Source organism: Parasteatoda tepidariorum, chromosome 3, assembly GCF_982258835.1.
Source record: "Parasteatoda tepidariorum strain Cologne lab strain chromosome 3, Ptep-v5.0, whole genome shotgun sequence".
Lineage (NCBI taxonomy): Eukaryota > Metazoa > Arthropoda > Arachnida > Araneae > Theridiidae > Parasteatoda > Parasteatoda tepidariorum.
The window spans coordinates 28,564,981-28,580,417 of record NC_141757.1 but is presented as its reverse complement, the minus strand read 5'-3'; the positions used below and the strand labels follow the sequence as shown (position 1 = coordinate 28,580,417).

Here is a 15,437-nt window from a genome sequence, read left to right as displayed (position 1 = left end):
GTAACGTGTTATACTCATTGTAACATGTAAATTTTTTATATGCTGCTCCCTATAAAATACATTTTATTAATTATGAATGTTCTATAATTTTTTTGCTGAATTATAACATTTTGGAATATTTTCCTCTAAGATATTATAAAATCTTTTTTAAAATAATCAAAAATAATTTTACAATAATATGTATATACATTTTAAAATCTCATATAATGAACTTAATATGAACCTGCATAGTTTTTACTTGTATGGTTCTGCAATCATACTTTATAAATTTAAGATATAGATTTTAATTTCTATGGACATAATGAGATTCAGAATGCTATTTAATTTGAATATTTATTAATTCTCATATTTACTATATAAAATCTAGCAAAAAATACTTTTTAAAAATAAACTCACAATTTATGTTTAATAATTATTATTGCACTAATTTGATGTTTTACCAAACCATTGTTGCTAACTTTGGATTTACCTGAAATCTATAACAATAATATTAAAAAATATTATACTAAACGTAAAAAAATATTTTAAACAATAAAAAAATATATAAACATAAAATTTAAAGTAAACAAGATTTCAATAAATGTGTTATTATTAAAAGACCATGGATAACGCTAGTTTATTTTCGTTACAAAATTTTAACATTTGTATCAAAATTAGTATAAGAAATATACTAGAACAGATTAATTGATTATAATTTTGTGACCAAATTACGGGGAAATGATATTGAGGAGGAGCTACAAAAAAGCGTAACAGAAGGCTTTGCCGAAAAATTTAATCAGTGCGCTGAAATTCTCTCTTAGCAAACTGTAGATGTAAGGGTAGTTAACATGAGTAATTGAATAGTGAAATAAATTTGAAAAGCTGTAATATAATTTCAAAAATATGATTTAAGCTCAATAAGAATTTATTAAATTAATCATAGCCACCGAGGGTCAAGGCTTCTTAGTATCTTTATGACGTCATCTTCGAATCACCGTGATCAGATTTGTATTAAGAAAAAATGATAATAAATAATCTTTTATGAGTGAAGTAAAATGTTTTTGCTCCATCTAAATTACTGGCACTTAATTTTAAGCTTTTTTTCAAGCACTTATTTTTTTGCGGGGATTTTTTAGTTCTTATTAGAATAACTCAATATTATGTATCACGTTATAACTCAATAAAATGAATATTTAGAACTATTTGATGTTATGAAACAGTATTACTTGCATTTCATAATAGAAAAGATTTTATAAGAAAAATTTTTCTTTCCCTTTTAAATCATGATTCATCAAAACTATTTTTAGTATCAAAAGATTGAGCCTCGTTCAAAAATATCATTTATTACTTTCTAATATGTAATAAAATATTGGATTTAATCATATTTTAGAAAATAAAAAAATGATACATTTCAATGTGAAAACGATTATGAGACAAAGAAATATACATTATACGATGTTAGAAAGGAGACAAAGAATTTTCGGCACATATAAAATTGCTATTTTAAAATAAGCTCTAGGGAACACGAAAATTATTTGAATTCCAAGAAGATATAATGTAAACATAATTACAAAAATTATTTACAGATAAATTACCCATTTAATTTAAAAATTAGGCAAAATAATATAGCTAAGTATTGTAACGCTAAGATTGCAAAAGATTAAAGAAGCATAATTTTTTTTTTTTAGAAAAAGAAGCTTTTTTTATTTTTTTCAGTCCTCAACTGGTATGAAATGTAAGTTCGCAGCAAAACATGATTTTTTTAAAACTTTTTATTGAAAATTAAAACAAAAAAGTATACTTATTTGAAGCTGCAAAGAATTCTTAAGAGAGGAAAAAACAAAAATGTTTACTAAATCTGACAAATTACATTAAAAAAACGTGTGTACGTACATATAGATCAAAATCTGTTTGAAATATGAATGTGTTTCTAATAAACGTCTTTCATCCCCCTTTCCGTAATTATACAGGTTTAAGTGCTTCATTCAGTTGCTTTCCTCAACTGTGATTTGTTATAATACAATAGTTTTAGTACAATAGTTTATATACATCTGTTATAATACAATAGTTTATAATACAATAGTTTTTGTCTTTATTTGCTAAAGTATTAATTTGCAACCCATCATATATAAAATTTTTAATTTTCACATTTGGTAAGAAAAAAGAAGTAAAAAATATATGCTCGGTATTTATGGAATACACTGTATACAAAAATATGAGAAAAAATTCTTACAAATAAAATTCCAGAACTCATCCATATCTAAAAAACTAACTTCTCAATGAATAAGGGGTGAAAGTACCCTCAGAATAATTTTAATCTTTTTTTAAGTGAAATTAAAGCAAAACCTTTTCAGTTGCATGACGTGCACATTTTAATAAAAATCAATTAATTTTCAAAAATTAGTAATATGGCTCAAATTTCTTCAGCTTTAGGGTTACTGCGATAACTTGGTGTATTTATTTGCTTGTATTTCAATTGTAACATTTTCTTCGGTTCTCTATATGCAAAAGTAAAAAGAAAAAAAGAAAAAAAAATATCGAATGCAGATATCAATAACGTGCTGTAAAATTTTAATTTTCATGACACTTATTCAACGCATAATTTGATATTAGGCTGAATGTGAAAAAAAAAATTAGGTTTTAACTTTTGGTTAAAAGACTTAAGATTATATCTTCAGCAGAAAAAAAAATGCCTAGTTATACAGATAACATGTGAACATCAAAAAAGCATGAATATGAAAAAGTTTCGTTTGTGCTGGAAAAACCACTGTCTTTTTTTACAAAAAAAATGCTCAAAACTTTATAAATAATACAGATAAAAAAATGAATTTCTTTCAGTGTGTTTGAAATTATTTGAAAATTTAATGTAAGTAATAAATTATTTTCCAATACTTTCGCCTATATTTGACGGCGTAAATCTAAATTTTGAAATCTAATAAATAATCTCAATGTCATCAATCTTAATGTCCTCTTTTATTATCATCGTTGAATGCACAGGTATGTTTCTACATTCAAGTAAAATATTTTTTAAAGTTATGTCAGATAATATTAGTAAACTATCATTAAAAATAAATAAGCTTGAATTGCCAATAGACATTGTTATTGATTTTTTTCTTTCTCTTAGAAATAAAGCTTTACTGTTTGTTTTACTTGCTTCTTAAATAATAAAAGTATCAGTTCCTTAATGCCATCAGAAATTTATTTTCGAGAATAGGTTTATATTTGATTTAAATATTCGCACAACACAAATTAAGTTAAAATTAGTTTATTTCACTACCAAAAGTTTTGCAAAAATATAAATAATTTTCTAATCTCATATTATAATATCCACTAATAAACAATAAACAGAACTCAAATCATTGTAATTTTCTTCTCTTCTTTTATTATTTAATTAAGAAGCTTATTTTAAACTGCAATGAATATTATGCAAAAGTGAATATTAAAAAATAAAAGATAAATAACACTAACTCGATTTTAGCTGCTACTTGATAAATGTAGCGTATTAGTTAATTTATTTGTTTTTGTATAAATTCATTTTCGGGGAATTCGCGAATTAAAAACTTAGGTCCATTTTGTAATCACCTTTACATTTACATCTAACAACGGCAAGCGAAGCTGTTGTTCACTGTTCACTGATAAATGTTTGAAATTGGCTCCTAACTACTAAATTTGAAATTGGCTCCAAATTAAAAACTACTGTTTGTGACTTCACTAAAAGACCTTGGTGAACTCAACGACCTTACTTCTCTGTAGCTATGAGTTTACACGCTAACCCGAGCCGCAATGACTCAGGGGATAGAGCGTTCGCCTTCCTATGAGGTGTAGGGTTCGAATTCCGGTGATGGTTGGACGATACGAATCCGCATCCGGCTTACGCTGACCACAGTGGTGATTTGAAGTATCCTCAGTAGTAGACGGATCATGGGTTAGAGTCCCTTTGGCGTCAGGCTAATCATGGGAGGTTCTCGTGGTCCTCCTCTCCATGTAACGCAAATGAGGGTTAGTTCCATCAAATAATCCTCCACGAAGGCAAAATTTCTCCCAATACTTGATCCAGGAGTTCCCTTGTCTTCTGGATTGGGTTCAAAATTACAAGGCTATGGATTTAAACATTAGAAGTCGTAAACCCAAATAATTGGGTTTACTGTTCAATGACTGTTATAAAATAAAATAAAAATAACACGCTACCCCGAGGTGAACTTTTGTGTCTACCTAGAATTAACTCAGGAGAAGGGTCAAACGGGCGAAACATACTCGTTGCCATCTAGGTAAGTAATATAAATAAATAATATAATGATTTCAGTGTATTTTTTACACTGAATCAAATATTACCACAGCCAAGAAGATATCTCTTCTCTTCACTCTATGCACTATTAAAACAAAAATCTGAATCTTAGTTCGCTGATAAATTGAGAACGGGAGCATCTATTTGAACAGTGTTTTTTCCTCTTCTAGCAAATTTTGACGTTTGTAAACAACCATTTCTTCCCGGCGGCGTGTAGTTCGAACGCAATATCGAAAACACAAATTTTTCTGATGAAAACCATTGTTATGGTTTAAAACAGTCGCTGTTATGGAAATAACATTCTTCAAAATATTAAAAGAATAAAAGCAGGCGAAAGAACGAGAAAAAAATTAAATATTGTTAAAGCTGTCTAAGTTTATAGTCTAAGTGCAGAACTAAAATTTCGTCAAGCATAACTTATCGAAAATCAAAGAAATGCTAATATTTAAACGACATTGGTGATTTAAAAAATAAATATGCTTATTTCCATTTGACCAAATGGCATTTTTAATTTCAAGGCATTTAAATTTATGAAATATTTGTGATGCCGAACATTAATAAATATACTAGTTAATTATTCACATGAATTTCAAATTCTCAAACTTAATATTATTATTCTTTAAAGGAAAATATCACGAATTTTATTTTTTTTTAAAAAATCAGTACTCATGGGATATATGGTTCAGAAATACGTTACCACGAATATCATGTAAAATGTTTGTCATCGCGTAAAACAATGCCAGGTTCTGAATTACACAAGTCGCCAGCTAACGATATATAGATGCATCGAATGTAACAATATCGTGAATATTATACACAGCGAAGATTATTGAATAAGATATTATCTTGAATGCAACTAAATTTTATTCGAGTAATGAAATATTGTTCAATGTAAAAATAATATAAATTAGCTGAATCGGGGAAATATTACGTACATTTTTTTGTCAATGCATCGCAATATCATAATGATAGTTTTAAATAAAAGGCATATTCAGAAAGTTTCAACGAAATCAAAAATGTCAAGAATCCAACTTTGCATGATTTGCTCAATTTTTAAAAATGAAAAAAAAACTGACTCTTAAAAAAACTGACTCTCAACATTCACTACTGAACTTCATCATTCAGTAATAAATGTTGAAGTCATTCTCTTTCAGATGTCTATCTGAAAAAAATGACTTCAACATTCACTACACACTATCCAGTTAAATATTTCAACAAATTTGAAGAAGTAGACATTTTAATTAGCTTAAGGATCTTTTATAGCTTTATTTTAAAATAAAGCTTTAGGATTAAAAATTTCTTTTTGAAAATCGATGTCCTAACTTGTTTCGTTTCTAAAACTATATCACACAATTTTAACCATAATTTTTACTAAATACTAAATGCAGTTGAAGTTACATTACAAAATAGTTTTAATGTACTCAAATCGAAATTTTTAGTGATTAAAATAAGTATTGCAAATTATCTAGTCAATTAGTTTAATAAATTTAGCAAAGTAAAAATTGTATTTAGCTATAAAATTTCATAGGTGTTCTTTGGGATCAAGTCATAAATTTATTAATTTGCTTTCGAAAATGTATTGCTTAATCTTTTTTTCATTTTGCTTATTAAACTATATCTAATTACTAAAACAATAATGTTGACTAACTTTCAAAAGTTGGTAAATTAATATTGCGTAATAGATTTACTATTGCAAATGCAAATTTAAAAAGAAAAAGAATATTCAACATGACATAAAATCAACTGAAATAGTACTGACAAAGCAGAAATCTTAATTAACTCCAGGAATTTTTATATCTTCATTAAGATGAAGCCTTAAGGTTTAATTAATTATTTCTCAAAATTGATTTCTCTATTGAATATTTTTTTTATCTTGAAATTGCAATCGATTTCTTTTTGAAACAAATAAAGTCATTTTAAGTATTAGCTTAAATGTTACAGCAAAGATTCCCCACAGTATCCTTCGAATTAGCGAGCGCAACTGCTGCATGTCGGCGCTGAGACTGCGCGCAATCGAATGCGCTGCCATCGGCCTTTCAGCGAAAGAACTCAAGTTTGTGGAAGGGTTGCTTCCAGTCGTAGAACAGTTTTGCTCTTGTTCGCGGAATGTTCGCTCCTAAACGGATAACAGCCGGCTTCTGACTTTCCAACACGTGATTACCGAAATTTTAATATCGCTTTATTTTTTTTTAAACTTCTTTCTATATTCACATCAGCTTTATTTATCTTAAATAAAATACATTAGTGACAACAGTTATCAATCAAAAATATTTTATATGAATGTTTTTAATTAAAAACGAAGCAGTGTCATTTGAGGAACAACCTAAATTTATATGACAAATATAACTGTTTAGTACTATATATTTTTCACTTACTTGCAATTTAAGTATAATTCCATAAATATAAATAATGCATTTATCGTTGTTTTGAACTTATGAATAAGTAATTACTCATTTGCAATTCTATTACTATTTATAACAGTTCTATTACTATTCTATTACAATTTTTTAATGGAAGAGTTGACCATGTTTTTAGCAAATTATGTGCATTCATTAAGATATTACAACAAATTAGATATTACTAAATAATTACTACAAATATTTTAGAGGTAGGAAATTTTAAATCTATAAATTTTGCAGGTTTTGCACATAAATTACCTTTATATTTTCGAAATAAAACCAAGTTTTAATATTTTCTGTTTGCATATTCTGTAAATAAATATCCCTTCCTTTACCGCAAATACATACATTGGTAAAAGTTCATTAAAAATGATAGCGTGCATTAAAACTGTATTATCATACGAAGCTAACAGATAAACTTAGGAAGTTCAGAAGTAAAAGATAAAATTATTGAACTTAAAATAAAGAATAAACGGAATTGGGGATTATTAGAATATTAAGTATTCTACAAAAATAGAAAGTGAGTTGCAAGTGAAGTGCAACGAAATGAGTTTCGTGTGATCAACCCATCATTTTTGTGGTGCAAATCAACGGAAGGGAATGAACTGGTAAATATTTGAAATGGACAAGCAATTACCCAAGTACTGGGGATCGATATGCTTATCATAAGTGTTCCTGCTTCCAGTTCGATTTACTGACAGTTCTACAACTACAAATATGCTGACTGTACACTTGTTGCTATTCCTAGGTTTCTTCCTTTATAAGGGTAAGTCAAATTCACTAACTGAAATTCGCTTTCAATTTCATTACTGTATATAAATAAATAAACGAGGGCTTTTTTAATCATTCGTTTAAAGTTAGATTACTTTTAAATGAATGATAAAAAAATAGATTTTAGACAAAATAAAGATGTCCAGCAACTAGTTTTAAGGAAATATTTGAATTGTTTTAGCCTAGCACTGGCTATCATGACGGTTAAAATAATTTTAAAATGATAATAATGTTATAATAATATAAATATTATAAATTTTAAAATTAGTTATATTATTATTTATATACCATAATTATAATAAATAATATTAATATTAATATCAAATGATCGATGTATGCATGGTTTTTAGAATAAATGCTAAGTAAATAACTAAAAGGAGTATTTGAATAGTGAAATGATGTGTATCATTACAATGGCTAATAAAACGGCTTAAACAATAATGATATTATAATAGTATATAATAACAAAAGTATTTTTTGGAGCTTAAATAAAAGATATAAAATGGTTTTCAAAAGTAAGATAAATACGAAAGTAAGTAACTAACTTTAAGAAAATATATGAATCATAAAAAAGGAATTTTAAAGATTACATTGGCCATTAATTAAATTAAAAATTTTAATGTTTTAAGAATATTTAATAATAAACATATTTTATAGAGATTCAAATGGTTTTTAGAATAAGATTTCAAGTAACTTATTTTATAGAAATAATGTGAATCATAAAAGAATTTTTAACATTTCATTGACTTAAAAAAAACGGTTTTAAAATGTGAAGAATATTTAATAATAGGAATATTATGTATGGATTCGAATAAAAATTTTTTAAATAATTATTAGAATAAAATTGATGTTAAGCGACTAACTTTAAGGAGACATGTGAATCATAAAAATACTTTTGAAGGTTACATTGCTGACGGCTTAAAAAAATTTAATGTTTGAATAATATTTAATTATATGAATGCTATATAGAGATTCAAATAAAAGATATAAATTCAGTTTTTTTAATAAGATGTACCTTATTTACTTTAAGGAAATATTGGCATCAAAAAAAAATTAACAATTCAGTGGCTACGATGACACGGTTTAAATAATGTAAACGGAGCTACATTAAAATGTAAAACAATCTTTCGTTTTTATTTTTAGTGAGATGTTTTTATTGTAATACATTTAAAAGTTGCATTCGCATAAGAATATAAAGCAAAATAAAAAAAGTTGTCACTGTTTTTTATTTTTTTTAAAAAAGGAGAAAATATCAAGTTTCTTAATATTTATCGTTTGCCTAGGTACCCATCAAACATCACTATAGCATCTAATCTAATCATTTAAATCTAATAATGTAATCATCTATCAAATTTATAATATTATTATAAAAACTTTTTTTCATACTGATATTTTTATTATATTTGCGTTCTGTATTGTAATACTATCCGCCTTTAGCGAGCAACTCGGTCACTTTTCAAAATTATCTTGTACACCATATAAACTTTAAAGGTAATCAAGCCGAATGCACAGCACAATCATCTTTAAATATTCTAATTCCTCACCTTCACCTCTAACCTTAATTAGTTTCAAAAACAATATATTAACCAACTGTATTTACGGTCTTGCTCTTGCTCAAGCAGAAGATTTCAATTTTAAATATATTCAAGAGATGTCAGTGATATTGTCAAGGTTCTTTTTCTATTGAGTTTTAAAAATAAGTCCAGTAGCTATTAAATCGTACAAACCACCGCGTAAGCATGAGTTCGGTATATTTCAGCACAGTTGGCAGGAGAAATATTAAAATCACTCTCATCTCTGCCGTGGGATAAGGTAGAAAGCGCACCTCATTACCGAATTATTACATGCTGTGCTACTTCCTCTCTCACTTTTCGAATCATAACCTCTGTATCGTAATAAATATATGCTATTGCTCGAAAAAGACACGCTATGATAGGCTAAGGCACCATAGCACTGTTTATGTTTAAAATTTGAACAGTCTGTATCAAAAAGGGTAAAAAATAAATCTAAATAACTGCTATTAACGAATAACTAACTATTCAACACTACTTAAATTATTACTTTAGATAACCTAACAAAATGAATAATAAATAAAAGTTTGCTAATAGATAGAAAAATACCCGAGTTCATAGGTTCATAGTGCAGCATAAGGGATTATCTATATCAATATATATAAATATGTATATATATATATATATATATATATATATATATATATATATATATATATATATATATATATATATATATATATATATATATATATATAATTTTGCTTCAAAAATGCTTTCAACGATCAAATTTTTTATTGGTATACACTATTCATCTTTTAATATTAAGACTCAGTGAAGAATGTTAATGCGAAGATTTAAATTAAATAGATTAATTTACTTTTAAATCAAAAACACACATTTAGAATTAAATACGAATACTTAATTATTCAAAAAAGCAAATTTTCATTAAAGTGTTCATAATATTTTTAGATAGATATTATTTTAAATGCAGTAATAAATGTCCTTAAAAAATGTCCAATGCAGTATTAATGTAAAATTCCAGTCCTGAAGACCAAAAAATGGTGCTAAATAAAGTGCAAAACTCCTCTGAGCATATTGAATTAACAGAATTAAATTTCAGTCGTAAGATGGCAACAGGTATATTTTTGCTTACTGATAACGAAAATGACATCATTCTGTTTGAATATGATTACTGGATTTGTATAAAAGACACGCATTTTTGAAAGTAGTTGTCCCTTTAATGTCACTTCGCTAAGATACGTGACAATGTCGTTGTGTCCGGTTGATGTACGATGTTACTCGTATATGTTTATGCTGTATTGTAAGCAATTATTTTTTTCAGTTGCTTGATGTATCTTGATGGAACTGTATTTCAAAAAAAAATATTTAAATCTAAACATTTCATCCTATGAGTTGCCACATTCACTCACCATCAACAGTGCGTGCTCTGCCCACACATGTTTGCAGAGCACGCACTATAGTGTGTGCACTACAGTAATATATCAAATAGGTAGTTGTTAATGTGTATTTAGTATATAGTTTCATGTTCAGTAACATATATTTCAAAATATATACTACATATATTCTGTAAATTATGTTGCAATATTTTTGTTAATTAGGTTTAGTACATCATATATTTTAACATTCTCCTTTAAAAATAATTAGCTTTTTGTTTCAATTCCCATTAAAACAAACAGTTTCCATTTCACTGGTTGTAATAGGAAATGAATTGGTGTTAATTTTGCAGAATTCTCCCCAATTTTCCTCATCAACGGGATGTTACATAATGAAACAGCTACATAATCTCGAATATCAAACAGTTAGATTTATTTGTCTGAATGTCAAATATTTCTCTGAATGATCACAATTTGTATGCGAATAACATATTATATTAATCAACTAGTTATCAATTTTTTATTACGAATATATCAGTTGACATTATTGCTGCTGCATAATCAATTGAAATATTGTGATTTATGAAAGACAGATAAAACACGTTTAGAAGTTTATATATATATTCACATATAATAATTCACATGCAAATACTTCACATAGATCAAATTTATTCACTTGAATATCAACCATACACATTCAAAAACTTATTTGCAAAAGTTTTCTGAATCGATTTCTTAATTTCAAATTTATAATGTAGGTACACTTAATTCTAAGTAGGATTGCTCCATAGACTAACGAACACAATGTCCATCATAAACTATTTGTTAGTATTTTTAAGTGTGCATTTATTAGATAAATTTTAGTTTTATTTTTCAATAGACTTGAATTGTCATAGTTTCATTTTGGTAGTTAAAATTGTATAAATGTTTAATTGCAGATGTCAAAATAATTTAATACAAGCTTATAAAAGTCTTATAATTTAACTGTTTCAGTTATAATATGTTAGGTAAACATAATACAATTTAAGAAATTTTGAATAACAATATAGATAAAGTATATTACTTACCCGGTAATTTAAAAATCCAGTTAATTTTAACTGTATGCATTTACCAGGTAAAAAAAATAAATATGAATAAATAAAACAGGTTTTGTGTCTAAGCTTTGAGCTTCAGTGTCACGAATCTGGGATTCCATCCTCCGACAAGGCAAATTAGACTCACTCTTTTATCCTTTCACAGTGGATCGATAAAATGAGTACCTAGCATGCTTGGGAACCAAACACAGAGGGTTCCGTGTTATACCGACCAATTAAATCGGAGCATCTGCTCCTGTTACCTCAGGGTTAAAGTCAAGAAAACTGGGATGAGCGCAGTAGACCTTCCATGGGCTGTCGTGCCGCTGTGTTTAGTTTTCATAGTTAAAAAAGTTTCTTATATTTTAAGAATTAAGGTTAAAAAGTACTTCATTTTGAAGTTTAAATGATATTACATTTTAATCTAGTTTACGATTTTAGGTTAGACGATTTTAACACTAGAAGCAGATAATTGTTTACACAATTGCAAAATCTGTTATGTACTGCGAATTTCAAAATTAGATGACTATTTTAGCAAATGCAATTGTTGTCTGGAGCAAAACAAATATTTTAATTTTAATGAAATTAACTAACAAATAACTAACGAGTAACTAACAAACTACAAGTTCAGGTGGGTTTCAGACATATAAGCTTATGTAAAGTCATGACTCTTTGCTTAATACATTATCTTAGACGAGCATTCGTTTTGATTCAATGTTTATGTTATAAAATACATTAATATGCCCTAACCATGGCATTTTTCTACGTGTCTGTTAGCTATACATTTATTTCTCTTGATCGTTCTCTGATTCAGGTCAAAATTACGATCTGTGGATGAATGAATGGATGTATGAATGGGTCCGCCTTATAAACAGGTGTGACGTATGATGTGGCAGAAGTCGAATTCTTGGCCATAGATGGCGCCACTGGAAAACAAGAATCACACACTCTGCCTTAAATTTGCTTGGTTTCACCAAGCAGGCCTGCCCGTGTGGCAAGTGGCATTAGAACCAACCAAAAAATTTCTCTTATTTGGCACAGAAAATGCGGGTATCTCTATATCTAAATTGGAACAATATTTACCTAAAGTAATTCATTTTGTTTCGTTGTCTTTTGTAATAATTTAAGAGTGTTAAGTAATTATTTATACATAAAGCATTTGTTTAGATTCATTTATTTACTGTGTTAAGTGATAGTTTAAGTATTGTTGAATAGTTAGTGGCACGTTAAGTATTTGTTTAAATTCATTCTGTTAGGTTGTCTTAAATTATCTCTTAAGTGCAGATAGTTAATTATCCGTTAAGTATTTATTTAGGTTGATTTGAAATTTTATAGAAATAAAAATTTAGGAAGTAATTATTTATATTTATTTTTGGAACTTTTTAATTGGATGTAGTACTATCCTCGTTGCACCAATTTTTGGTGACGGGGCGGCCTTTTTCGAGAAATAGCATATATATTATACGATACTCAAGCTAATATTATTATATAAACACTTTTTCTATTATTATTCAGCTATTATTATTACAGAATAATACGGCTACTATTATTATACTACTAATATAATACAACTACTATTATTTTAGAAATATCAAGCTACTATCAGTACTACCATTTTTATCGAAATAAAATCTTAGCGACTGGAATTTTCAAACGCTGTTGAATTCCACTGTGGAACTATGACTGAGATGTGTAATTTTTATCACGTAAAATATTGTCAAGATTTCTATGACGATCAACAAAAGCCAAGAACAAATTTTTAAAAGACTGTTCTGGAATTGACAAAACCTATATTTAGTCATGATCAACTGCTAGCAGAACTTTCTAAAGTGACGTCTCTTGAAGTGGTGACCATTGTGTCATCCACTTCAGAAATAAGAAACTTGCACCTATGGAGAGATATTAGATTAGTAGAACATTTCGCAGTGAATTTAGTGGTGCTTATTTTACATATATTTTTTATCTAATGTATATATTTGAACCACCCTATTTGGAATTTAAATGTTATGTATATATTTTAAATATATAATTTTTGCTCTAATGTTAGAATATTTATATACAGTTGTGCCGTGCATTCGGCTTGGTTACTATTAAAGTTTTTATGCAGTACAAGATAAATACGAAACAATGACCAAGTTGGTCACCGTCATTCTAGTATAGTAAAATTAACGATAGAAGTCACGCGGGGACTAAACATATAAAAAAATGGTGATAAGAATTTGCTTGCTGCTCACCATCTGATCCCCAATTTTTTAGACAAAATGCCCATATGTTCCAAAGCACGTCCTTCCTACCTCTCAAATTGCTTATTACACCGGAAAATTACACATACGTGCTCATAAAATCTGTGCAATTGAACCTGTGCTTGGTCGTTGAGCAGTACCTTCGGTCCTGGGATCTGTAAAAAATCTTCTTCCCCTTCAGATCTATGTCTAAATCGAGAAAGTAACCACACAAAATTGTGATGACATATCTTCAGATCAACCTTATTCGCTAGATCGTCGACAATAATTAATTGTACAGCTCTAGTGCGACGTAAATAAAGTACCTTCCCTACCTACAGCGAGAAGCTGTAATCATCCAACTCCCAGCAAATTTATTACATATTTACTTGAAAAGCTGTAAAAATCCAATAGAGTTATTTTACTCAAGTTCAAAGTTTCGTTGGGCCTGTTTATGGGTATCAAAAATTTTATTCCAGTTTTAATTTATACATTTGATTAATTCTGTACAGTTCGTTGTTAAGTTGTGATTGAAATTAAAAATAACAGATATAATGAATTGATAGCCTATTGCCCAGATATTTATAGTTCTTAAACCCCTTTATGCATCATTTCTTGATATTGAAATCATGTTTGATTGCACTGTAAACAATTCTTCACAACGGAATGTTGACAGAGATGCCAACTGCTTCGGACACGTCAAATTAATTATTAAAAAAAGGGTAAATAACTACAAATTAAGTTTTGCAAACATTTGACTACTTTTACCTGCTTTTTAAAAGGTATAGCTTGACATAACTACTGTAAAGCGGTGAATTATATAAGCCTACAACTTATTTAGAAATAGTAGTTTATAAAAATCTACTAAATTGAATTTATTAAACCAAGAATGACAATTGATAAACTACCATTTTATAATATTTATTTGCTGTACGGAACAAGTTGGCATCTTTGTGTTGAAGACGTCTGAGACACGTCAAATATTGTTTTGACATATGAAACAAATGACGTCTCTCAGACGTCATCGTGTGTCAAGGGGTTAAAGATGACATTTATTTGAATGAAAGTTCAGAATTTCCTGAATGCTGAAGAAAAGAAAGATTTGATAACACCGTAATCCTTCGTCCCAAAAGGATTAACTCCAGGTTAAACGAGTCGATACTTTTGTTGTTTAAACAAGTAAGTGTATGCCAGAAAAGTTTCTCAATATTTTATTTCCATATTCACTTGAGATTCAGACACGGGAAAGAGCTCTCTGAGATCATAGTTTCTACAAAGTGATGTTTAACACATATTTCGTGGATAACGAATCGGCAAACTAATTTTGTAGCTAAATGAGACAGGTCATCAAAAGTTCAGTAATGCTGTTACAAGCCCTATACATGTTTCTTTGGCGAGAAAAGACTATCGCCAAGTGGAAAAAAAAGAACCTGCGCCTTTTAGACTGTTTGCCGAAATATGCAGCATTTTTCTAGCTTGGAAAAAAAAAGAATGAGAGAACTATCAGTTGATTCCTACATTACATTTTTAAACTTTTACGTGAAGGTTTTCCAAAAAATATTCAGATAAAATATGTGCACGCAGTGGAAAACAGAGACTAAAAATGAAAACTTTAACTGTAGAAAATCATTTTCACAGGTAAAGCGTATTCATCAAGAGACGCTGAGAGAGTACGCGGAGGATTGGGAACACCTTAACGGTTACAGTTAAATAAGAAGTTCACACTAAAAAATCAATCAATCAATTTAAAGGTAGAAATGCCATCTTGGTTAAGAGAACCAAAACTAAAATAACTGAACT

At 28.1% G+C, this 15,437-nt stretch overlaps 1 protein-coding gene across 2 annotated transcripts in view; it reads left to right on the top strand.

The window, feature by feature from the left end:
- The first annotated feature begins 6,309 nt into the window (after positions 1–6,309).
- LOC107449454 (cell adhesion molecule Dscam1) overlaps positions 6,310–15,437 on the top strand; it is a 168,217-nt gene continuing 159,089 nt past the window's right edge. For both annotated transcript variants that reach the window (XM_087159005.1, XM_087159004.1), the window contains exon 1: positions 6,310–7,429. In XM_087159005.1, coding sequence (XP_087015131.1) covers positions 7,381–7,429 — 49 coding nt within the window. In that variant the 5' untranslated portion in view covers positions 6,310–7,380. The remainder of the gene's footprint in view (positions 7,430–15,437) is intronic.